The sequence below is a fragment of the Corylus avellana genome, chromosome ca1 (genome assembly GCF_901000735.1).
Source record: "Corylus avellana chromosome ca1, CavTom2PMs-1.0".
NCBI lineage: Eukaryota > Viridiplantae > Streptophyta > Magnoliopsida > Fagales > Betulaceae > Corylus > Corylus avellana.
This window is the reverse complement of record NC_081541.1, coordinates 42,692,271-42,719,531: the sequence shown is the minus strand read 5'-3', so window position 1 is coordinate 42,719,531 and position 27,261 is coordinate 42,692,271. Positions and strand designations below refer to the sequence as shown.

Below are 27,261 nucleotides of genomic sequence, written 5' to 3'. Positions count from 1 at the left end.
CTTTAATAAAGTCCCTTATCCGTAGAAAAGTTCAACGACTCCAGTCTCGGACAGTTAAAAGTAAAAAGAGTAAATTAGGAAGTAAACGAAGAAAAGATAAAAAGGTAAACAACGACCTGTTAATTAATCACTCACACCCCTAATCATTACAAATCAAACACAAGTCAATTAACTGGAGTTACTCAAAAATAGGTGCCTTTTTATGGTGATATTAAGTTTAACCCAACACCAATTGTTTTTTACGGCATGCTTCTTTTCTTAATTCCTAACATACCCCTGCACACCGTGGCCTTCAATTTAATTAATATTCATTATCCCTCCTCCCCCTCCAACGCCCTCGCACAAGTACTCCTTCTCTATCACTTCTTTTCACATCTCTCTTTCCTTTTTCCTCTCAGAAACTACGAAGAAGACAAAGCTTTCCCCTTTGATTTCCTCTTCAAAAGTCTTCGGTTTTGCACAACGGTTAACACCCATATGATCACCTACTAAAAATACATATTTATTTATATATATATATACACACGTAAATTTGTAGATATAGTTGATAGTGTTAAATGAGGTGTAAGAAACATACCGCCGATTTCAGCGGCACCGTCGGCGTCTGCGCTTCCTGTCTCCGGGAGCGCCTCTTCGAACTCATCGCCAAGCAGGCGGAGGCACAGCAGAAGGCGCAGCTGTCGCGAGCGGAGTCACGCGCCTCTGCTTTGACGGAGGATCCCAGGAAGTCCGACGCGGCTCTGCCACAGCCGCCTCCGCTGTCCTTCCCTCGGTCCGTGTCGCCCTACGTAGCTCGGCGCAAATCGGACGAGTCTACGTGGCAGCACAACACCTGTTCAGACCGACGATTCTACAGCACTCCGCAGGTGGGTCCTACCTACGCGGCCAACACCTTTGCCACCGTTGAGGCTTGTAGGAAGAAGAACGGGGGGAGGTTCTCGCTGTTGACGAGACTGTTCAGGTCCAGATCCGAGAAAATCGAATCGGATCCTAGGGTTTCGTCTCAGGAATCGTGCGGGCCCTCGTCGTCGGGGACGATCGCTTCTTCTCCCCAATGGCTCTCCGCGATCTTCTCCGGCAGCCGGAGAAAGAATTCGCGGCTCTTCGTCGTAGAAGAACCCTCTGCCGCCGAGAACAGAAAGTCTCGCCCGATAACCGATCGAGGAATGTCTCCGGTGAGGACGGCGGATTCGGACAATGAATGCGATCGATCTCCTTCAGCTAGCGGGTACTCTTCGGAGTCGTGGAGGTCTCCGGCGTTCGCGGTGCGCAAGGCGCGGCAGGGACACAGCCGGAACGTGCCTGGAATGGCGTTCTGCCTGAGCCCGCTGGTGAGGGCGAGCCCTGGCCGGCACTGGAGCAAGAAGGGCTTGCCGCCGGATATGGCGGTCTCCGGAGAGGCCAGGGCTCCGATGAAGCCGCATCTCTCCACGGCAGCGTCTTTTTGCAAGAACCGGTCGAGGAAGCTCGCGGATTTCGGGAGAGTCCACCACAACCGTTGATTCTATTGACCGTTGACATTTCCCTCGCCGTTGATGGTGCTCTCACGTAAAATTACTCTTTTTACCCCTATATTCCTTTACGTTATTCGTTTTTTTTTTTTTTTTTTTTTGTATGGTTCATAATTTTAAATTACAAATGAGAGAAAGAGAGAGAGGATTGCGTGTTTCCTTCATACGAATGTTCATTATCACAGACAAATTATTATTTTTTCTTTAATGTGAATATGTGATTCTTTCTAAATTACCTCATTACCCTCCTCTTTTTCACATTTTACCTATTATGCTTTTTGATTCCGACCGCCCAAGGCACTCTATGGTTGAGAAAGTATTCGGTACGTCTCAGGAAGCATAGTGGCTGATGCTCCTCTTCGCCTACTCTGAATAATAGTGGTACCCAGAACCTTAAGCAAAGATAAATTTGGGGGGTGGGGCCAAGTGGTTGAAAATTGATCTGAGTGGAACTAACAATGAGGTGGTGGCATCCTGTCCGTCAACTGTGTTTGAAACCTTTCTGGCGTACAGTGGTGGTGGGGCCTCCACAAATTTAAGCGTGTCCTGCGCAACAGGGAATAGTATGCCTTTTCACATTTCCTTCCGTGTTTGATCATTAATGGGGTGGAGGCTGTGTGTCTGATGGGGCAGCGATGCAGTGTTACACAGAATTTAATGCTCCCACTGTGTCCGTTAGATCAGAATATCATCAGATGCTGTTGGTGTTATGAGCGTGTGGTGCGTGTGTGTTTTCGTGACGATTGCTGGGACCCGATCTAATGGACCAGACAAGATCTTCTTTATCTAACGGTCAGGAAAAGTGGGGTCAAATGGTCTGGGAAAAATGGGTTCTTTGTTTGGTCTAGATCTTCAATTTAAAGGGCTTGTGGTGCTTCCTAGGGAATGGGAATTGGTACGGCCTTTGTCCTTCTAAACCGTTAGATTCTATGACTCTTTTTTTCTTTTTGCACTTTTTTTCAAAATAAATTTAAAGGCACAATCTGGTTTTTTGAATTTCATGGGGATTTTCTCTTGTGGGGGCATGGGTAAAGTTCTAGAACTTATGGGTCTTTTCTTCTTTTTCTTTGCAAGAGATGGGATTTATGGTCCGCCTTGGACTTTGAAATTTCTAGCACAAGTGAACTTAAATGTTGATACCTATATATTCTAGCCTTTCCATGTGCCATCATTCATTGTTCTTTTACTACATTATTACGTGGCCAACTCTTAGCGGCCAATTTGGTTTCACTTTTTCCCTTTTTTATGTGTAGATTAATGTTGCTCTCTACTCTCATTTTATATAGACCGATGTAACATAATATGTTTTAAATATATATTTATATTAATCGTTTAATAAAAATTACTTAAAACATATGACTAGTACCCTGAAGATTACGACACTTAATACACGCGGCATTCCCATTACTCACAATTTGATTTGGGAGACCATATAATTTTTCAAATAAGTAATAAAAATTGATAGATGTGATAACAGATAATCTATCCTCTCAAAACTTGGAATTAGTCTTTCAAATCGTACTGCAATTAATGGCTAGGCTAATTTCCAGCTGGCAAGATGTGTGGTCCTAGGGAAGCCAGGTATGATAATTGATAAAAAAAAAAGTTGGTCAAATTGAATTATGCAGCATTTAACACACTTATAATGTTTGAATCTTAGCTCATTACACCCTGTAGTCTGTATGTAGTCTGTATCAACCATATACCAACCCTCATGAATATATTTTATGACAAACTTCTGTATGCCCACTATCTGTCTATTTTGGGTTGCATTTTTTTTAAACGGAAATCTATAGATTTCATTTATAAAAAATAAAGATTGGTTTGCATGTGGTTAGTTTTTGGTAGACCAAGTTCTAATTTTGAGAGAAAAAAAAAAAAAAACTACCAACCAGGGAGGTTTATATGTTGTAACTGTAGTTTTTTTTTTTACTGCACTTAAGCCAAATCTAGTTTTTCTATGGGGGTAACACTCTGGTTGATTCCCTCTATGTGCCTAAGGGCGGATCTATGCGTTGGGTTGGGAGGACGAATGTTCCCCAAAATGTTTAAAATTATTCATAAAATATCCATATTTTAAGAATTCGTCACCCCAAAATGATATATTTGTCCCCCCAAATTCAACATATTATGAGTTTTTCTGTTTCTCTTGCATATATATATATATATATATATATATAACAAAAGTGTAGAATATGATGAAAATATCTGTTTTTTTTTTTAATTTATTTTTCTGAGTGATTATTATGCAGTCATTTGGGTTCACAATATTTATTTTTTGAACCATTTTTCTTGAACCTCAAAGATCATATTTAGTTTATTTTGCTAGTTGTCTATATTATTGTGTGTTTGTGATGCCATGAAATTAAATTTAAGACTTTTATGCTTTTATTTTATATAAACACACACGTGTATATATATATATATATATATATTTGAATGTGTGTGTTCCGTCCCCCACACCAAAAATCTTGGTTCCGCCCCTAATTTTTTTTTTACAGCAATTAGGTCAAATCAAATTTTTGCGGGGGATAACAACCTACTTGGCTCTCTCTCTTCCATAAGCTTCCATAGATCATATATAACCAAAATGCTGACTGATAAGAACGAAATGGAATCATTTCATCACCAAAAATAGAATCTCCTACTATTAATTTGAAGTCTTGATGACTATTCTCATAGCAGCAACCGCCATGAGATGACATCTAGAAAGGGAGAGCTATTTTTGTCTCTCATCCTCCTCTAGAAAACAACAAAAGGAAAACAATAGGGCAATCCAAGCTTAAAGGCAATCGGCATATCCTTCAAGGCAATTGTCTTTCATATCTAAAATGAAATTATTCCATTATCTATATATGGGACATTTGTCTTTCTTCAATTGATGGCAATATCTTTTTGTCAAACATTTAGGTGAATGGTTTGTTAGGAATTTGTTTGTCTTACATGGGGGTGGGTTAAAATAATTTAACCAACTTACTCAAGCACTCCATTGATTTCATATGGTAAGAGGTAGACACCATACAAGTGCATTGTCACCTAATCTTGTTGTCTTTCTCAACTCTTCTTCTTATTCTTCTTTCCTTCAAGTTGAAACTTGAAAATTTTAAGAAGGGTCCCTTATCATCGGCTTAATGATACAGGTATTGTAGAATGAACGTTGTTAGGGAGTATTGTAGCTTTTACTACAAGCCCCTTACAAATTGACATAGCAGTTCACATGGTACTTACCATGTCAACCACTAAACATTAAATTTGATTTTGTTTGTAAGTCCGTGTGACACTTGGAGTATGTTTAGAATTGTATTTGAGAAATCGAGTTTTTAAGTAAAAAATGATTTTTGGCTAAAGCTTCATTTTTAAGCTTTTGTCAAAAGTGCATTTTAGCCATTTTAAAGCTTTTTAAACCCTAAAAACCGCTTTCAATTTTTTTTTACCAAATGGATACTTTTTTCTTCTACTGGACCTTTTGAGTGTTAAACACACTTTTACACACCCAAACAGACTCTTACTACATCAGCTACTAAAATAATTAAATTTTATTGTGTTTGATGTAGTAAATGCCACGCGGACATCAAGTCAATGTGGGTTACCCTTGTTAAATTTGTGAGGTTTAAAAAGAAAATATAACCTAACCCAATATATAATAAGCTTCTTGCATTGATTCGAGGAACATTTACCATTCCATTCATATAGTTATTTTTTTATTTTTCCTCATTCCTTTATTCTTTGATGTTGTGTCTTTCCTAGGAAAATGTTCTTAAAACCTTTGTTTAGAGACAATCACGGATTAACCGGTTTGGACACCAAGTCAATGTGGGTTAGCCTTGTTTAAACAATCTAGGTAAATCAGGAGTTAAGGTAACAATATAATTAATTGCCATTTAACATTGAAGTCTCTTTTTTTTTTTTTTTTTCTGGTTTATTTATTTATTCATTAATCATATGTTTATCCAAATCCCAACATTTACGTAATAATAATAAAATAATAATGTATAGAAAAATAATAATAAAGTCAACAGAATTAACAAAAAAAAAAAAAAAGGATTAAAATTTACCAACAAGCCTTAACGGCTCAATTTTTTTTTAAGTGTTTTGAACTAATGATGTTAAAGAATTATAATATGGCTTTTGTTTTGTCAGCCACGAGGCTCTCGATTGATCAATGGTAGTGAATTTGTTTGTTAATGATTTTTTTATTTGTTGTTTTTAGAATAAAATATTGATAAAAATTTCAAAATACAAGATGTTTACATATTAAAGCAATACAAATGAAGTTACTGTATATATATATATATAATTTTATTATGATTGACTTAATAAAATATATGCCAATTACTTTACAAAGCTAACCTGAAATGTTAAAAAAAAAAAATTGGTAAATTGGTTCATGTAGTTTTTGGTTGTGACAAATAATTTCTCGTTGGTTTAAAAGTGAAAACTATCTCCATGTGACATGCAATGCATGTGACAGATATGGTCAACTTGTGGAAGACACTAAGACAGTTTTACGTTCTTTTGCTAAATGGGAATGCCTTCATGTATGTCGCCAATCTAATGGGGCGGCACATGGCTTGACCAAAGAGGCTTGTAAACGTTTCATAAAGAAGACCTGCAGGTTTGAAATCTTAAGAGTTATCCGTGATATTGTATTGATGGAAAAATCTGTCTCCGTCTAAATTTTATTCAATGAAATTGAATTCCTTATAAAAAAAGAAAAAGAAAAAGAAAAAGAAGAGTACCCAACAATTGCTAATTTCATACAAGAGAACAAAGTTTTGTCTACAAATTCATTTATTGTCAACTAAGAGAATGCGAGACCGCAACCACTGCAAAAATATATTAATTTCTTTTTCATTGACTTTTTTGTTTTCCCTCTATTGCTTCCCCTATCCCTTTTTGCACGCAATTTTTTGCATTTCATTATCATAAGAAAGAAAATCTAAAACCAGTCCATTCCATGTAATTTATCTTATTAGTAATTAACTTTTTATGGTATTAAAAATGTACTCAAAAGTCTTAGAAATATGCTAAAAAAATAATTTAGTCTTTACAGATAAATTCGGTTTATTAATTTAACAGATTTCGTTAGTATGACACTAACTTAAATAAGATAAGTATCACAATTTTATTAGCTTTGACATTTCACGCTATTAGAATATGTTAAGTCAGTGAATAGAATTTGATTGTAAGGATTAAATTATTTTTTTGACGTACTTTAAGGACCTCTAAACTCATTTTAAAGAGTTAATTGCAAATAAGATAAATCAATGATATTTTGCATTTTTTCCCTAATGATAATGATACTGAGAATCCCTCCTGTTTGGGAATTTATGGGTTTTTCTTTTCCTACCTCAACAATAAAAATCAAATACAAATTCCCCAAAATTTCTTACACATTTAAGAATGAATTAATTGCAAACGACAAAATGTAAGCAGGAATTGTCTGAGTCAAGCATAGGAGTTGATTTACTTCTGCTTTCACATGTATTATTCTTCATACGCACACCAGTTTAGAAAGAATATTCTGTGATCAGTAAATCACATAAATTTTTTTATTTTGCATTTTCATGTAATATAATATAATTTACATGAAAATGGTTAAATTCCCTTTAATTACCTAACCCTTTAACTTAATCCTTCTATTATAATTTTCATCTCACTTTCATAAAAAGAAGATCACACGCGCAATACGCGTGACTCAAAATACTCATTATATCCTTGCGTCATATAAAAAATTCGGGAAAAAAATTTAGCCGTGGGTCTCTAAACCATTGGATCCACGGCCAAATAAGCCTTTTTTTTCTTTTTCTTTTTTAATAATATGAGGGTATAATTGTATTTTCACATATACGATAGATAACGTGATTAAGTAGAAACCAGATTAATTAAGTAGCATATCATACTCTAGGGAGCTTGGTCAACTTATCCGATGGTCTAGATTAATTGCAATTTTTCATAGGCTGCCATCTTTGAATCTTCTAGGGCAGATCCATCATCAAATGATAAATATCCAAAGCTCGATTCTTAAGTCCTCTGATGTAAGTGATGTTACTTTGCATCTCCTTAAATATTTAACTTGTAAACCATTATTTTTGGCAGTTGGTGAAAGAGACTTTACGATAGAATACTGGACAAATGCTTCTTTCTTCTAGAAGGATAAATTCTTCTTTGTTCTAGATGGATACAATGATACAAATCTTGTATTTGAAATACAAGATTTAGTGATATGAGGTTGGTCCAACTTGTTTGTGAGGCCGATATAACGCGAGAGGAGAGCACGGACTCGGGTACCCCATAATTTGGGCAAAAAATGCTAAAAAAATCCCAGTTTGGCTAGGATTAGGGTTTCCTAAAATTCGGGCAAAAAATTTCAAGAGACTCTGGTCTGATTAAATTGTATCCTCCCTTCCCCAGACAATAAATTTCTCATTAATCTGTCAACAAAACCTAAATTCCGACTAATTCATACCATTATTATTATTTTTTTTTTTTTAATTTGGGAAATAAACCCACCATCTCACCCTCTAGAGAAAGAAAAACTCAATTCTCTCAAGAAGAGGACTGGAAGAATCTCTATAATAGATCTACCCCCACAACTGTAATGGCCAGTCATATATTTACTAAAGACTTTGGTCATAATGGTTGAAAGTTTATAGAGCTGAGGATGCAATTTCAACCAACAAAAATACCAAGTTAGCTTCACTTGCACTCATATCAGAAATTGCATCAGCTTCTGTGTCCTGTTGATAATGGTCAATATCAGAGAGAAAGAGAGAGAGAGAGAGAGAGTTCATCAAAGTTGCTTTCAAATGTACCAATCATAATTCAATGGGAATCTAATAACTTCATTTCGATGGGGTTTTCAAAATATTCAAAAAAGATAAATAGCTATTAACAGGATAATTTCCCTAATCCTAAAGAACAGCTACAAAGCAATAAACCTGTGAGCAATATGCTTCAATGTGAGGCTGGCATCAGTTACACCAGGGGACAATTAATCAAAGAACAGCCACAATATTCAGTTTCTGGGCAGCCTTTCCAAATTCATCAACATGAAGAATTATTCTGAGATTCACTAACATCATTTCGTGCTCTTCTTGCCTTAGCATCATCAATATAATTCTGGTAAATATAAGATGCAAAACCCCAGAGAGCCAAAAGCATAGCAATTACCTTGACGCCATTCATCTTGTCATGGAAAACTATCACAGAAGCAATAGGAGTAACAGCCAAAGAGGCAGTACTGATAACATTGGAGAAGAGAGATGACACCACAAAAATCAAGCCCACAACACCAACAGAACAAATCTGCCAAGTCACAGCTGTCCAAACCAAAGTCATTACATAAGAAACTCTTCCTGTACCAAAACCCTCCATTTCCCCATGCAAACTGTTCCATTCTCCACTTGCAAAGAGACCCACAATAGAAACACAAGTGGCAACAAGTGATGTATAGATTTGCATTTCCAAAACCACAGAAAATGTTTCCCTTTTTAGAATTTTTTGGAAGGAAAGCTGCATCAGGGAAAGCAAAAGAGAGTAGAGTGCGGAAGCTGCAAGGGTACAAAGGAAGCCAATGATATATTTCCACTTGGAAACTCCTGATGGTCCTTCAGAGTCATCATTGACTGCAATCAGGGAAGCAGATAATGAGAGGACAACCACAGAGTTAAGAATTAACATGGTGAACTTCTGGGAATTAATGAAGTAAGAGAAAACCGCATTAAAAGCTAATTGGGATGCACATGTGAGGGAGTAAGTAGAGGCAGAGAGGTACAAGAGTCCAACAGAATACATCATGTTATCACCAGCTATGAGCACTCCAAGAGAGAAGTAGATCATGGCAAGAACCTTGATAGAGGTTGAGGTCGAAGAAGTTGAAGGCTCTTTAGAGGAAGGAATAAGAAAGAGCGGGATGAAAAGGACTGGGAAGGCCGCAGTTTGGACAAGAGTAGCCATCCATTTACTATTTCCACCCTGGTCATAATAAAATCTCCCAAGAAGAACAGCAGCAGATTGGCCCACAATGAGGAAGAGAATGTTTATTGCAACCAAAAACCACCAGTGCCACTGGTTGAGTTTTCTCAATGGCAACTGGTTAGTCGAGGGTTCATCTGCGAGCATCGGTTCCTGATTATCTGTAGTTGGGTATCAAACACATATAAACAAGTTTAGTACCTTTGTAAGAAGATGGATTTCATCAATCTACTACAAAAATTTAGAACTGGGAGAACTACTCAAACTTAAAGGGGTGAATCATAAAATATTGAATCAAGTATAGAAATATTTATACAGATTCTGCCCACAAACTTGAGGTTTCTGATACACCAGGTACATAGCTAAAACCACCATATCTAATATAAACTATTGGTTACTTATCAAAATAGTTTGACATGAAGAAGACCTGCATCAAGATCTAGTAAGAGTATGATGTGGCAATATGAGATCAAAAACATGGTTCTCCAGTGGAGAAAGATCTCATCCATAATATGCTCCTTTACTTAAAATTCAGGCGAGTATATTCTTCCAATAATCTATAGAAAACATTACATAAACATTGCTAATGGTAAACATAGTCAGATTTTTTTTCATTATATATATATCAAATATACAAGATGTCCTCTTAACAAGTTGCTGCGTGCAAGCATCTATCAGTTTGACCACCCAGAGTAATGATACTCAAATATAGCCTAGAGTAACATGACGGTTTATCCAAAGTAAGAACTACAAAAGGAAAGCAGAGAAGCCTTTTTAATCTTTATAATCCCAGAAAACTAGATGGGAGTACTTGCTTCATACACACACACACACACACACATATTTAGTCTCCAAATCGCATGGACAAAAGGTGAAAAGCAAGCAGTGCCATCATTCTAAATAACATGGTAAAAACTGACACTTTCAAGTTGTAGCCATTTTTGTGCTCATCCTTGTATCATTGACAAGATGCAAAATTAGGGTCGTTCAAGGAATAACCAAAGAGCATGCAAAGAACCTCATATGCCTTAATTTGATAGGATAGAAACACATACACACACATGCTCTCTATTAACTGAAAAGAAAACAAAAACTGTTGGTATATGGCAATGACAATTAACTACACTATCAATTTTTTACTTTTATTTCTATTTCTACGCTAAGTTAAAAGTGTGCAAAACAACATTAAAAATCAATTTAATTCAAGAGAGGAGTAAGAAAAGAGAATATCTAATCTTACAAATAAAGAAGATTTTATGATTGTCATGATTCCAATGCGTCCAAAACTAAAGAGTTATACTAGCAAATCATAAAAGTTAAGCCCTCTCTCCGCTTAAAGACAATAACAAGGTAGAAAAATGAGTACCAGAGATAGGACTTTCTGATTTTCTGCGGTACCAAAAAATTAAAATTATATTTTCTTTGCTTTTCACATTCTCTCAGCAACCAAACAGAGTATTGAATATGATTCGATGACAACCCAGAAACATATAGATTAAAACAAACTAAACCCATCTCTACTTTCCGTTCCAAACATTGAAATCTGACTACAGACTACTTCGAATTAATTGATATAACAAGTAATAAAATGAGAGAGAATTGGCATGGTGATTGGAGCATCACATACTGATTTGGTGACGACCCAGAAACATATAGATTAAAACAAACAAAACCCATCTCTAATTGCTCTTCTAATCATTGAAATTTCATAACTTAGTTAAAATTACTTAATATGACAAAAAGCAGAGAGAGAGAGAGACCTGTCATGGTGCTTTGGCCTTTGAGTCACTGGGATTTAGGCCTCCAAAGATAACGATTAAGATTAAATTAGAGAATAGCGGAGCTTTTAAGAGGGTATTGCGTAACACTGATTTTATGCGATTCCCACGTCTTTTGTTCTTTTAGGTTTCTGGAGAAGAACAGAGTTGCGGTGGTTCGTGGGCGGGCTCTCAACGATGAAAGCTGGGAAATTGGGAGCCAAGGTGCGCACACCTCCACAATTAGAGTGTGCCACGTTTAAATATAGCTGAAGCCAGAAGAGTGGGTAAACAGAAACTAAAAAGCACTCAAAAAGTGCACGACTAGCAGTAGAAACCTAGTATCAACTTTATAATGATAAAATTTATGCACGACTAGCAGTAGAAACCTAGTATCAACTTTATAATGATAAAATTTACAAATATATATATATATAATGATAAAAAGGGTACTGTTGGGGTGAATATTTTCTCATAATTTATTTTCTTATCTTTTTATTTTTATTTTTTTTATTTTTATACATGTATAAATATTCTTTCAAATAAATATTAGGGGAAAATTCACTTACCCACATGAAGTTTCAAGAGTTTTTCAATTCGAACCCCATTGTTTAAAAATTGACAATGTACCTCATAATGTTTCAAAAAATTTCAATTCAAACCCTCCATTATTAATTTCCGTCTAATAGGACGGAAATCATTCCACGTGCGTCTCACGTGGGATTTTGATGCCCTCTATTCCAATTTTGCCATCATTAAAACTTATGAAATTATGTAATTACTCTCATTAAAACCTATGAAATTGAGGATAATTACATAATTTTATAGGTTTTAATGAGGACAAAATTAGAATAGAGGGCCTTAAAATCTCACGTGAGATGCATGTGGACGATTTTTGTCAAATTAGACAGAAATTAGTAATGGAGGGTCTAAATTGAAAATTTTTGAAACATTAGGGGATACATTGCCAACTTTTAAACATTGATATTTGAATTGAAAAATTCATGAAGTTTCAGGAGATAAAGTGAATTTAACCCTAAATATTATAAGAAAAACATGAATGAGAAAATATTTTATCATCAAAATATTATGGGAGCAGCAAAATAATATCCTAAATCTAGGGTAGCAATTTTTTTATTCCCTTTTTAGGTTTTCTTTGGTATAAGAAACACCATGAAGTTTATGGTAGCATGTAAGCAGGGGTGGGTATCAGGTTCGATAGAGTCATTTTCGGTTAGTTAACTGAAATTGTCAGTTAAATCAGTTAATTCACCGATTACATTTCGATAAGGATTTATTTCGAATGTTTTGGTTAAACGAATATTTCGGTTAAAATCGGTTTGATTTATCGGTTAACCATGGGTTTTTTTAATTAGGCCAAAAATTGATTGTTTTGGGGTCCCAAATTATTTTTTTCTGCTAAAATAGCTTATTTAACAAAACAAATTTTAAATGGACCCATTAATTAACACAATAAAAGTCTACCATACATATGTTCTACACTTCTACTAATAAAATAGTCCTAGAATATTTATTATTGGTTAATTATTAGTTAATTCGGTTACTTATCGGTTAAATGATAAAAAAAAACTATTTATACCGATTAACTGAACCGAACCGACATCGGTATAAAAATTCTTAACCGATTACCGACCGACTTCTGGCTGTAGGTGATTAATGTCGGTTTGGTTGCACTCGGTAAGCAGTTTGTAAGCGGTAAACGGTTAATCTGCCCACCCCTACCTGTAGGGGAGACTTTTCAAAAAAATTTGTTGCTACTACTCTAAATTCTAATCCAACAATTTTTTTTTCAAGATTTCTGAAACTAATCTAGCCCAACTTATATTATTATTATTATTATTATTATTTTGGTTGATAAAAGTAAACATAAATATTTATACTCACACGCTTGTCAATGTCCTCCTTCCATTTGTTAAATCTTAACAAAATGGGTAAAAGGTGTTTCCCATCGACGTGAGATATGCAAACAAACAAAAAAAAACCAAGAGGGGCACACAATCGCTTTTCATTTAAGAGTTCCAAAAATGGACCCATACAACTAGGGCACACAATCGCTTTTCAGAGTTCCTGAGTAGTTCCATTAATTTTCGTAAAACGTAGCCAAATGGGGCCTAAATCTTTTAACAATCAACCAAACAAAAAAGTCCGACGCTACAAAAAGGGACAGCTAGAACTTTACAGACACCTGATATGATTAGAAACGCATCAAGGAAATCCAGCAACAAAGTTGGAGCTTCGATAGATCCAAGCTGTGTATCAACAAGCACATCCGCTTGACGCTGGTTGTGACTGCGTCCCTGCCGCATTGCTTGACTTGAGATTGACGTCAACCATGTCTTCTTGCTTGGTCGAAGAAAGTGTTTCCATTCCAGGTAAGGCTGCTGCAATCTTCCGAAACAGTGCCTGCAAAGGGTTTGGTAATGAAGACTCAGTAGGTTGCACAACAATGAGATTTGTAAAAGAGTAACGTTATTTAGTAAGCTATTACACAACTGCCATACAACTGAAATAATATAACAGTGAAATCAGTATTTGAATCAACAAAGGCTTCTAAAAAATAAGAGCTAATTTTTATTACCATATCATCCTAATTGTATAACAGTCGTATAACAATCTATTTCTCTCCAAAAAGAAATATATAGACAATCAGAAGTTAACATAATCTAATTTGCACGAAGATGGTGCTTTTCTTTCTTTCTTTCTTTTTTGGCTGGCACTCCCATTGTGTTAATTACATTATGCCAGCTTAAATGTTTGGCAGAAAACAAACCAACTTCATAAAATAATTTCAGAGACCCCAAATTCTCAAAAGCATAAACTACTTTGTGACCACCTCGGCCGATGAACTGTTGTCATCTAGAAAATTCTCCCAATCCAAAAAGAGACCAATCAAATGATTTTAACCCTCTGAAGAAAACAAAATCTTCAGGACCTTTGCCAAAAAGGAAGTCAGCGGTATTTGGAGTGCACCCAACTAGAATCATGAGCATTTAACATTCCATCATCAAGCCATAACATTTGTATAAACAGCCATCCAATTAAAGAATATCAATAGCTTACCTTTATATTGAAGCCAGCCTTGGCACTAGTTTCAATAAACATAACATTGAGCTCACGAGCTTTGGCTTCTCCTTCCTCTATAGAAACTTGCCTGTCCAACCATTCACATGATGTCCATGTCATAATCACAAAAGATGGCAACATATATTTAACACAAACAAACTAGCATAATTAACATTCACACACGATCTATCGGAAAACTTTGAACAGAAAGTGATCTCTGTAGCTTACATGTAGGTGAACAAAATATTCCCCATTACCTAATTTATACAGTTGTGTAAGTTTTCAATTTTCCAATGGTAGTTCAGAGTTAGCCATGTAGGAAATAAGGTAGAGCTCAATTTGGTGAAGCATGGATATGAAAAATATAAGAGCACAAATTAGTCAGACATATATATAAAGAAGTTCTAAGGCAGAGTTGCAGAGAACGTAGAGCTCAACATTAGCATGAAGGCCACCTTTTGCAACCTTACTTTTGGCACTGACAAAACGTTTTCCATTTTTTCTCTCAAGCTGACTTCACTTCTAAGTCGTTTCATTAGATCTACAGAGTCTATAGAGAACCATGTTACACCATTCACATCTTAATAAGAATAATAAGTAATACCATTATGATAAGGAAGCAACAGTTATTATGGAAAAGGGGTTGCCTTTGAAAAATGGGAGAATTTTCAATGCATGCTTGCTATTTCCTCCAAAACCACTGGAGAACCCATTTTTGAATTAAAATAATAGAATTTTTCCAATTACTTTTTCAAGTTCACATAATCCATGACATTTGACGAACATCTTCTTCTTATATATATATATATAAATAGGCTGTTAACAATATGTACTGGATATCATACTCTTCAAAAGCATGAAACTATTATTTTGCGTTATCACACCTCTATCAGAAATGGTTAACCACTTTCAATTATGGGATTCAATATAAATAGAAGAGGTCTGTTAATGTAATTCAAAACTATGTACTATCCATGTAAACACCTAGCATTTGTCACTTTTTTAAGAAAATTTCTCACTTTTGATGGCAACTAAAACTGCCATTTAGAAAAAAGGGGCAACTAACATTATCCATAACTGTGGACAAGGCAGTATATCATTACCTTTTTTCCACAAGATCTGTTTTGTTGCCAACAAGTACAATGATAACATCACTTCCACGCTCTGTGCGAACCTCTTCAATCCATTTGGAAGTGTTTAAGAATGACTGTCTGCCTAAGGAAAAGATATGCCTAGATTTTTAGCTTGATTATGCATATAAAGCCCAATTAATCAATTTAAATATAGTAGGTGCAAAACTATTTGGGGCATGTTTGGTAAACTTTTTCAGAACTCTGGTTTTTATAGGTAAATTACACACGCACCCGGTGGGACTTGAACCCACAGCCTCATCCTCCACTTTGCTACAAAGAGAGGAAGTATCTTCACTTTTCAAACACTGAAAAACACTTTTCAGATAATATTTACCAAACAATTTTCATATGTGGCCTCCACTACAAACACTCTTCAAAACAAATCCCAAAACACTTCTTTGAAACGTTCTCACACGAAACTAAAGGAATATTTTGAAAACATGTGCTTTTTTTTTTTTTTTCAAGTATGGAGGCTAACTTAATACTTGTAAAATAAAATAAAATAATAATAATAATAATAATAATAATAAAAAGAGTTGGTCATGCGATTACTTCCAACAGAAGAGAAGCGGTGGTCGTGCGGCGCAGCCACCCTCAACCGGAGAGAGGGGTGGCCAGCCACCCTTGATTTTTCGCTTTTTTTGGTTTTGTTTCTTTCAATTTTTTTAAAACACCTCTCATACTTTTTTATTTTCAAAAAAACTTTTCAGTTTACCAAACAAATTTTCTTCAATGGACCCCCACCACCAAAGGCATTTCTCAATTTTCACCTTTTCAAAAACTCTTTTCAAAACATGGAACTCAAAACGCTTTTCAAAAACTTCACCAAATATACCTTAAGTTTCTGAACGAGCACCTGCTAAGTCAATACATTTTAGGCTCATAAGTTTGACATATTAGCTCAACAGTTGTATTTGTTCAAGAGGCTATGATTAAATCATTCTACAGGATGCATGAACAAAACATGGATATGCAAGTGACTAATTGAGACAAAATTTTCCACAAGAAAGAAAACAGAGTATAAGAACGTACTTGCAACATCGAATACAATGACCGCCACAGAGGAATCCCTGATATAGCTTGGAATGAGACTCCTGAACCTTTCCTGCCCAGCAGTATCCCTGTCATACATTTCAAGATTCGATGTTTCAACCATGGAAATGAATTAAGTTTAAAGAAAACCATTTCCAGAATCTATAACTGCACTAGATTTATGGAAATACTAGACATGCTTTTCAGTAAAAAAAAGCAACGAATATACAAGTTCACAAAGAATAGCAATTAAATGCTCTTCCGCTCTAACAGGAGGCATTTTAGGATTACCGGTTTGTTTAGTGGAGGCTTTTAAATCTTGACAAAGTTTCTACCTTGTGGGGATTTTTTTTCTGGGGGGTGGTTAAAGGAGTAAAGTTCCAAAAGCAAGTGCGCCTACTACATCATATTTTTCACCCCTGAAAATCCACATCACAGTGTTGAATAATAATGTTTAAAGCATGGAATGAGTGCTAACCAAACACAGTAGTTAGAAAAAGAAACAATCCCATGCTTCCCATTGAAAAAATAAACAGAACCAAGTTTCCACTCACCACTTCCTAACCCTTGACATACATACTCTATAAGATCATGTTGCGCTTGTATGGGACCGGTTTCAAATTCTGAGGCAGGTAAGTTGGATTTCAAAATTTTTTGAAAGAATTGTATCCAGTAGCAACGAATTAGAGCTTTCAGTGAGATGCTATGGGACATATATGACCATACAATTTTTTAGATTACACAGTGGCGGAGCCAGAATTTTTCTCATAAGGGGAGCCAAACTAATGAAATAATACTAGTAGAAATAAAGTTCAAATATTATATAAAAGAAAAGGTTTCAAAACATAAACTTTTGTTTCAATAATGAAAAACTAAACATCTTATAACTTGAAAATAAATAGTAAAAAAATAAAATATCCAAAAATATATGAGAAAATTATGAAGGTTTGCTAAGGATAAACCAACACCCTTTATGTAACAATCCCAAACCAGATGTCTCTAATACAAAGTAGTCTGAGCACAAGAACAGTACAGCTGGATATATTTTTTTGGATATATATATATATATATATATATATATATATATATATATATATATATATATGCAAGACTTTTGTTCGTTTATTATATTTTCCCTAAAAAATTGGTCAACATTAACAAATTAACACAAGACTTACAACCCCTTTAAATTCTTTATCATCATGGAAGGGGATTGAAAACAGAAATATAAATAAATTTTTAGTAGTACTATACGGGTACAAAAAGTCAATTACTAGAATCTCACCAGAGCTGCAACCGGACTGTTCGATCTTCAAGGTACATAGTCTTCGACAGGAAATCGATACCAATTGTAGCCTGGTCATCAGTAAATGACAAATATAAGCTAACAAAATTTTTTTTAAAAAAAAATAGTCTAACTGATGAAACTTATACTACACACAGATCTCTCAAATAAAGCAATTGAAAAAAAGAGTATTATCTCTCAACTAAAATAAAAGGCAAGTTTGAAATCTTCATGATATTTAACTTGAATGAGAGGTATAGTGGTGGAATTAGAGTTTGATGTTAAGATTATCTATTCTGATATTAAATTAAATTACAAATTATTCTAAAAGTTTAAGTTAATAGGAAATAGTAAATATAATTGCTTAGCCAGTGCCTCCAACCTGGTAGAATAATGATTAAATGATTAATTCACCATTTCTCATTAGCTTAGCTGCATGCAGTCATAAAGAGAGGCGTCGTTAAGCACCTTGATTTGTTATTCTGAGAAATTTCCTTTTAATTGCTTGTTATCTAAAAGACTCGACTATTGAATTATGATTCAAATATAGTTCCTTCAATCTCTCAATTCATAAAATCTACACACAATAATATAACAGGGGAAAAAAAAGCCTCTTCAAGAAATTCAGTTAACAGTTAACACCTAGATCAACTATAACACAAAAACTTACACATCACACAAATCTAAATTGAATCACAATAAACCTAAGAATCAACCAAAGCCAATGAGATCCAAAATTTCGGGTTAAGAACAAAATTTACTTGATAGGTGTTGTCGAACTTGTCATACATGAAGCGCGTGATTATGCTGGTCTTGCCCACGGACTGGTCCCCCAAGAACACGAGCTTGTATTTGGCCAAAGCCGATACGGGAGCCATTTCGGATCGGATCAGGTTCGAGGTCGAGATCTCGGCGGGGAATTGTCAGCGGATTTCGGCCGGAGAGTCCGAGATTCCGGTGCCTCAGCTTTAGTGTTTTTGGTTTATATTAATTACGCGTTTTGGGTACGTTTTTACTTGCTGTCTTGAAGAGCTCGTGTGTTTTGCGCGTGAAATGGTTTTGCAGAGACGTCTGCGCTACGAAGTTCCCGGGTTGTGTGTTTTTATATTATATTGGATTCCCCGTAACCTACTATAATAAGACAAATGTTATATCTCGCGTATTTTATTTAATATTTTAGTAATTATTTATTGTCATTTTACAAACATAGAAACCTGAATATTAATTTTTTAGAAACAAAAAAATATTGAAGGACACTTATTACAGTACGTTGAATGAAGGAAATTTGTTTTCTTTTATAGCTGTGTGTTTTTATTTTTTAAAGGAAAAAATGTAAAATTAATCCTTGTGATTTACCTGATTTACAATTAACTCTCTATGGTATCAAAATGAACTCAAAACTCCCTGAGGTATGCCAAAAATATAATTTAGTCTCTAAAATCAAATTCCGTCAACTAATTTAACAAATTTCCTTAATATGACACTAATTTAAATAGTACAAGTATCACAATTATATTGGCTCTAATGTTAAATACGAAATTTGACTATAAGGACTAAATTATTTTTTTGGCATACTTTAGGAACCTTTGAGTTCATTTTGATACCACAAGGAGTTAATTGCAAATCGGGTAAAACACAAGGACTGAATTTACATTTTTCCCTTTTCTCAAATATAGGTGCTAGGTCTATACAATCTTTTTTTTAAAAAAAAAAAACAATTACAAAGTGAGGTGACAAAACATTATTGAATTTCTCAAAATTGAATTTATTTTCTTCTCAATCATGTTATGCCATATTATTTTGTAAAATATTTTGTAAGTCTAGCTTTCATCTTTTTCAAAGAGAATGAGTACAAAAATTTCTTCAAATTTACTCTATTAAGCTAGTATCTATCATTACAGGAATGATAAAGTTCTTGCAATTTTTATGTTTGTATTGTTAATAATTTAAGGGTTAAATACTTTTTTGATCTCTGTCATTTAAAAACTTTATTTTTTACTCTCTCGGTTTCGTTTTGTATCACAGATGATACCTCAATAATGATTAAAAAAAAAATGGTTAAAAATGAAAATGGTACTTCCGTCTAAAAATTTACAGAAATCTACATCAATACCATTAAAAAATTGACATATGTCCATATACATAATTAAAAATTAAAAAAATTAAATTTTAAAAATTAAAATGATTAAAAACATTAAAAAATTAAATTTAAAATAAAATAAAATTGGCCCTTGGTGGTGGCCGAAACCACCCCCTAGAGCCGGTCTGGCCGGCTAGGGGTAGCCACCCCCATTTTGCAAGTTAAGGGTGGTCGAACCACCCCAAAGGTTCTTGGGGGCCGGCCAGGAGCCACCATTTTTCCTTCTTTTTTTTTTTTTTAATGTTGTTTATTGTTTTAATTTTTTAAAGAAAATTATTTTTAATTTTTAATTAGATATATGGACATGTGTCAATTTTTTAGGAATGTTGACGTGGATTTTCGTCAATTTTTTGACGGAATTTAGACTAAGGTACTATTTCTGTTTTTAACCATTATTAAGGTACCTTCTGTGATACAAAACGAAACCGATGGGGCAAAAAAATAAAGTTGTTAAATCACATGGGGCAAAATAGTATCTAACCCTAATTTTAATAACAAATATGAGAAAATCTTTATAGGGTACACATGTCTGAACAAATCTCGAACAATCGACCTACTTGCTCCAACTAATAGGAACATGAGAGCTTTCTCATATTTGTTTTCTAGACCGTCCGAACAACAAATTATTTAGAATCAGGACAATCGAATAACTTATGTGCATTTTAAATAAAGCACGTGATTCTCATTAAATAAAGCATATATGTGAAAATCATATGTTGTAAGAACAAATGTCGGTTTAACAAATTGGATCGAGAAAATTTTCTCACCCAATTTGAAAGACAATTTTTTCTATTAAAATGGCTCACCTTCAATTAAAAGTCTCCCATTGATCCTCCTGGAGAAGACTAACTCAATAAATAGTGATTCAAAATCTTAATATCACGATCCTATTTTTTATTTTTATTTATCAAATGTTCAATTTTTAATGCATGCATTCCTAAAACATTTTATGAATATTTAAATCAAATAAGCAATAGTTATGACTTATGGCTAGTATCTTATGATATCATGCCATTAAAATTTTAATAGTAATTAGAGAATTAGAAGAAAAAAAAGAATTACTAATTAGAGATTTACATCACAGCAAGAGCCCCCAATGATCAATGACTATTAAAAGGTCTATTTTTTTAGTCGAATTTTTTATTCCCATTTCCATCATGCATTGAATTTTCTAGAATAATTTGTTTGCTACCAAAGGTAGTTATTATTACACCATATTATGCTGCCACTCATGTTGTATTATAAATTAGAGATTTATATCCATTGTCACCAAGAGATCCGTATGATTCATACACAAAACTTTATACTATACTTATTTTTTGTTACCAAAGTTCAACCAAAGGTCACTATTAAAATTAAGCTTAGGCTCTTTATTATTTCTTTATATATATATATATATATATATATCCAAAAGGAAAAAAAAAATACCCTTTAATCATTCAAACTATCACTATTTTTGCACTTACACTTCAAAATTTTTAGTGAAAAATGCAAAATCAGCTCATATGGTTTATCTAATTAGTAATTAACTTCATGTGGTATTAAAATGAACTCAAAGGTCCTTGAGGTATGCCACAAAAGCAACTTAGTCCCTACAACCAAATTCCATCCACTAACTTAATAGACTTTGATAGCGGAAAATGTTAAAGCCAATAAAATTGTGACATGTGTCATATTTAAATAAGTGTCACATTAACATAATTTATTAAGCCAATGGACGAAATTTGGTTGTAGGGACTCAATTGATTTTTTTGGCATACCTCATCAACCTCTGAATTCATTTTGATACCACTTTGAACTAATTATAAATTAGGTAAACTACGGGGGCTAATTTTATATTTTTGTCAAACTTTTAAAAGTGACATCGAATCCTCCCATAATACTGTTGCATGTCGAAAACACAAAAAATGTGGCTTGTAACGAGCAACATAAAAGTGTTAGCCACATCACTCTATCACCCCAAAATGATTAGTTAATTTGGAACTTTCCTATAATTTTTTATAAAGCATAGTTTCACATAGTAACTAAACAATGCGGGACTTAGTACTTATGACTATTTTTATAAATCACCCACTTTATGTGGGTTATTTTTCATATTTCTAATATGGGACCAAAGTGTTGCATGACCAAAGTGTTTCATATGACTATTTTTATATATTTGTTAATATCTTCAATAATATTTTGGAGAGAAAAAAACAAAAGTATATAATTTAACACGTGATGGTAGAATGAAGGACATCGACATCACTCTTTAAAGTTTAGAAGCGTATTATTCATAAGCCAAAGTATATTTTTTAAAAGTTATCAATACTCCATAAGGTTATAATAGTTATCAAATAGTTCATTTTGACTAGAGACAGAATTTTCCTCCGAACTAGGTTGGCTGAATTTTCTCTAACTCAATTTATAAAAATTACATGTGTCATTTGAACATGTAAGATGCACATATTTTTTTAATAGCAGGGATACAGTTGGAATAAATAATATTAAAAACTTATGTGCATCTCACATGTTATTAAAAAAAGAACACATCTCATTTTTATAAACTGGGTTGAAGGATGTTCCTTCAACCCAGTTTGGAGGAAAACTCTTTCCTTTTGACTACCTTCCATTAAACTATTATCAGTGTCGTCATGCCATACCTAATTAGAGGGCAAAATTTGTCGTTTTTAATGAAAAATAAAATTATAAATATAAATATAATAAATAATAAAGAAATAAAGAGTAATGCTAAAAACTATATTTTTTTCTTATGATGATGAGGCAGCATTCACAGCCAACTCTTGAATCAATCGTTATTAAAAAAAGAAAAAGAAAATTAAGAATTAGTTAGAATTACGACATCATCATTATGGGATGATTGTGAAATACAAACGTAGTATATAATATTACTCAAAATAAATTAATAAACAAATAAGTTTTTTGGGGTTAGTCGAACCACCCCAAATTGGCTAGATAGGGTTGGCCGAACCACCCCCATGCTTTTAAGGGTGATTTTGAGCACCCCTTTTGGCCAAATAGGAGGTGGCTAGAGGGGGTAGCCGAATATGGGAGGTGGTCAAAACACTGTTAGAAAATTTTATTTTTATATAAATTTATATTTATTTTTCTTTTTCTTTTTTATTTTTATTGGAAGGACCATGTATCTCTTTCTAATTGGGTATAACATGACAACACTATAAGAGATTTAATGAAAAGTTGATGCAATGATCTATTTGATAAATGTTATAATCTTAGAGGGTAAATTAATAACTTTTGAACCTTATAGAGTGATTTGATGAAAATACACTTCAAAAGTGCGTTTTTAAACAAAATCGCAAAGGTATAATGTTTGGAAATGTTGACAAAAAATGGAGCAAATCATAGATATAAAGGTGAAAAATGTATGATTTTGAAGGCTAAATCATAATTTTAAAAGTTGAATGATAATTTTTCCAGATACTTTAACTATGTTTTTAAAAATGACATTCTCATTAATTGCATTTTAAAATTGTGCAAAAAAAAAAAAAAAAAAAAAGGTTGGGGGGTTAATCAGCACGTGCGAATCACCTGGTTCTGTTGTCTCATTTTACTGTTCTGTTTCATTACCAAGAGAGTGAGCGTGTGTGCGAGAGTGAGAGAGAGAGAGATGGCATTGAGGGCAGCCATACTTCGCCACGTCCGAGTGCCAATCCAAACCCTAACCCTAACTGGACCGAAACCGCAGGTACGGGGTCCGAACGGTGGATCCCTCCGCTTCCTGTCATCGCACGGCGACGATCATCTGACGAAAGGCGAGGTCATCGACAGAGTGCTCTCCGTGGTCAAGAGCTTCCCCAAGGTCGATCCCTCCAAGGTCTCCTCCGATTCCCACTTCCTTTTCCATTTTTCTTCGAAAAAGCCTGTTTGGTTCCTGATAAAATTCACGAGTTGAGAAAACCCGGTCTAAATTAGCTCATCAATTCGTGATGTTTTCATTCGGCTGCGTGTGCTGAAATCTATCTTGATTATGCTTTTTTTTTTTTTTTTGCTAATTGATGATATTTTTGTGGAGAAAATGTATTTATGTCTGGTTGCTGAGAATATGTGGGAAAAAGTAGGAAGTGAAATTGCTAATGGATCGTATTCTCTAATTTGCTTATCAATTCGTCAAATTTTCTTTTCGTTGTGTAGAGAAAGCTTAAATCTCTCGATTAAGCATAGTTTGTTTGCTAATCATTCGTATTTTTGTGGAGAAAGCTTCCGTTTGGTTGCTGATCAAATGTGGGAAAAAGTAGGAAGTGAAATTGCTAATGAATCGCATTCTCTAATTTGCTTATCAATTCGTGATATTTTCTTTCGGTTGTGTAGAGCAAGCTTAAATCTCTCAATTAAGCTTTTTGGCATTTTTGTGGAGAAAGTGTTTCTCTGGTTGCCGAGAAAATGTAGGGAAAAGTAGAAAGTGAAATTGCTAATCTATCACATTTTCTAATCTGGTCATCAATTCATGATCTTTTTATAGAGAAAATGTTCAGCTGCATAGAGCAAACTAATATTTCTGTCTATTAAGCTTAATTTGTTTGCTAACCGATCATATTGTTGTAAAGAAAGTGTCTGTCTGATTTCTGATCAAATGTGGGAAAAAGTAAATGAAAGTAAATATTGAATCCTTTAAAGTGAAATTACAGCTTGACTGAGGTGGATTTACAGATGTTATGAAATATTTCTTTATTTTTTCCCTATATTTTCTCAGCAACCAAACATAAGTGAGTGGCATTGTTTTGTTTGATTGCTGTGATATATTTTCTAATTGCTTTTGAGGATGTTTATCTGTCTAAGATCTTCTTACAAACATGAAAGAGTTTTTGTGATTGTTCAGCTAATTTTATTCCTTACCCAAAACCATTTCTAGATGTGCTTGGTATGAGAACAAGTTCAAGAGCTATTTGGAATGTCCTTTGCTATTATATTTTGTTTGGGTTTCATATCATGATTGCAAAAGAACCAAAATCATGTGTTTTATAGCTTAGTATAAGCAAAACAAAGAAAATAAATTCGAAAAATGCAAGGTTTAGACTAATCAATTAAACAAGTATTTTTAGCTTAACTAACCATAATTGCTTAATGGGTCATGATTGTTTGTTCGGAATAATATGTCATAACTCTTGACTTACCATGCGATGAAGAAATGCTAGTGCATTGTTAAACCTAAATTCGAGTAAAATTCTGGTTTTCCTTGTGGAGAAGTTGCTTTATCAGTTTTTTGTGCTCAAGAAAGCCTAACATTGGAGAGAGTTCACAACCATGTTATTGGATCAACGTCGGTTTTAGGCCCTGTCAAATGTTTAAGCAAAAAGTAGATATACATACCACTTTCTATTTACTTGTCATTTTTTCCTTCCTAATTGATTGACATTTCTGATTAGAATTGACTGGTATATGTCATTGTTCTCTTTGTCCACCGCATCCAATTTTGAGAAAACATTTTTTTTACGATCCAAAGGAAGCGCTAGCTATGTCTGCATTATTACTCTAAAATGACTACTCGAAGTCTAACTTTCTAGGGTGTCACAGTCTCTCTTGCAAAAATCCTTAACATCCTCATCAAGGTCCACATAATGCTATATTGTCCCAACATTATATAATGTTATTAGGTTGTTCTGATACCATTTATCACGACTCGGGAAAAGCGCTAACTATTTTGCACTATTACTCTAAAAAGATTAGTATTTTTTTTTTTTTGGTCACAGTTGAAGCTACCTAAAAGCACTTATAAAGCCTAATATGGCCTAGTAAGGAGCCAATGTGTGATGTAGCATCTACGCAACACCTCAGCAATCCATTCATCCAATGTAGGACTAACTTTCTAGGGTGTCATATCTTGAATCTTGTGAAACCTAATTTTCGCACTAATATGGTTTTGAAGGTTGTGTTGCTTTAAGCACAGACTTCATTGTATTCTGTCCCTGAATGAGAGATGCCTCACTGTTGTAGCTACAATTGAGCATGGATTAAATTCAGAGAGATGACTCACTGCAGCATTGTCCTGTCTCACACCTTGACCACCTCTAAAAACGATTTCTCTCTCTTTATTTGAACTTTTGCCTTCTCTACTTGTTTTTGTCTCTCGGCACTGTATCGTGGTTATGTGCAGTCCTAGATGAATCTCTAGATTATGGGTTGGGAAGTTCTGTATAAAATGAATCAGTCCATTGTGCTCCTTTGTGTTATATTTGGCACATCATTGATGTCTTGGCTTGGTGGTAATCCGTGGCTACCAAACACACAAAATCTTTGTAAAATGTAATTGGACCGACTTTGTTCCCAGGGGATTGCGAAAAGATCCCCAAGCTTTAATTCTTTTAGCATAATCTTTTCCCATCATCTAAATATAAATGTAATATAAATGTCAACCGATTCTCCTCTTCTATCTAATCGGAGTCACTCTTTTTGTTATTTTCTTTCTAAGATCAGCACTGTTATTTCTTCTACTTAATTACAGTCACTATATCTTGGCTACTGTATTGCTGTGATTACAATTTTGCCTGCATCTGCAGGTGGATCCTGATGTACATTTCCAGAAGGATTTGGGTTTGGATAGCTTGGACAATGTGGAAATTGTAATGGCTCTGGAAGAAGAGTTTAAGCTGGAGATTCCAGACAAGGAAGCCGATAAGATTGACTCATGTCTTCTTGCGATTGAATACATCTATAACCATCCAATGGCTGGTTAACTTGTTGGAAGCAGCGGGTTCTCTTTTTTCTCATTGAACTACATGTAGAACAGTAATCTGTTCAGCTTTTGTTTTGTCTGCTCTTTGAGTGCTTGTAGAAATTTGATCCCCAGATTGTGGTGAAAAATAATTCGAATCGTTTTGAAAAAGAGTAGCCTTTTCAGGACTTAGCTTTGTGATGCTTGGACTTTAAACAGTAAGGGTTCATTTCCAGCAAATATCTGTATGATTGTGTTCTTCACATGAGATGCCTAAGATTTTCCCTTTTTTCATGTCATTGGTTCATATTTTCAGTACAATTGACGTGTTTACATGTCTCATTAATATATATATATATATAAGGGATATTTCAGTATTATGATTTGTATTAAATATTGGTCGCATCCATAACAGTTGTCTATAAAGATTTATGCACCAAATTGCTATTCAACCTGTCTATTTTTACTAGGATGGAAGATCTGAATTTTAATTTTATCATAATCAAGATTCTTTCTTATTTTGGTATAAATCTTAATACATTCTAGATAATTTTAGTTGTGTGTAGCATTCAAGCCTAGAGGCTAACAAAGCATCAATAACGAATGACTCTTCCTTTTAAAGTTACTCCAAATCACACCAACTTCCTTAATGATTGATGCCCTTGCAAAAAT

At 34.2% G+C, this 27,261-nt stretch overlaps 4 protein-coding genes across 4 annotated transcripts; 2 read left to right on the top strand and 2 right to left on the bottom strand.

Moving 5' to 3' along the window:
* The first annotated feature begins 349 nt into the window (after positions 1-349).
* LOC132166471 (uncharacterized) lies at positions 350-1,751 on the top strand. The gene has a single exon (XM_059577291.1). It carries the CDS (start codon positions 558-560, stop codon positions 1,500-1,502), a length of 945 nt encoding a protein of 314 aa, XP_059433274.1. The 5' UTR covers positions 350-557; the 3' UTR covers positions 1,503-1,751.
* Positions 1,752-8,332: 6,581 nt separating this feature from the next.
* Positions 8,333-11,464, bottom strand: LOC132188457 (probable purine permease 11). The gene is made up of 2 exons (XM_059602915.1): positions 11,249-11,464; positions 8,333-9,649 (listed from the first exon to the last, which is right to left on the bottom strand). The coding sequence occupies exons 1-2, from the start codon at positions 11,253-11,255 to the stop codon at positions 8,559-8,561; spliced, it is 1,098 nt and encodes a 365-aa protein (XP_059458898.1). The 5' UTR covers positions 11,256-11,464; the 3' UTR covers positions 8,333-8,558.
* Positions 11,465-13,308: 1,844 nt separating this feature from the next.
* On the bottom strand, positions 13,309-18,843 carry LOC132168172 (ras-related protein RABH1b). Its single transcript, XM_059579286.1, has 6 exons — positions 18,541-18,843; positions 17,780-17,850; positions 16,495-16,583; positions 15,433-15,544; positions 14,327-14,417; positions 13,309-13,669 (listed from the first exon to the last, which is right to left on the bottom strand). Exons 1-6 carry the CDS (start codon positions 18,655-18,657, stop codon positions 13,523-13,525), a joined length of 627 nt encoding a protein of 208 aa, XP_059435269.1. The 5' UTR covers positions 18,658-18,843; the 3' UTR covers positions 13,309-13,522.
* Positions 18,844-23,500: 4,657 nt separating this feature from the next.
* Positions 23,501-26,883, top strand: LOC132190305 (acyl carrier protein 1, mitochondrial). The gene is made up of 2 exons (XM_059605253.1): positions 23,501-23,754; positions 26,435-26,883. The coding sequence occupies exons 1-2, from the start codon at positions 23,548-23,550 to the stop codon at positions 26,609-26,611; spliced, it is 384 nt and encodes a 127-aa protein (XP_059461236.1). The 5' UTR covers positions 23,501-23,547; the 3' UTR covers positions 26,612-26,883.
* The last annotated feature ends 378 nt before the right edge of the window (positions 26,884-27,261 follow it).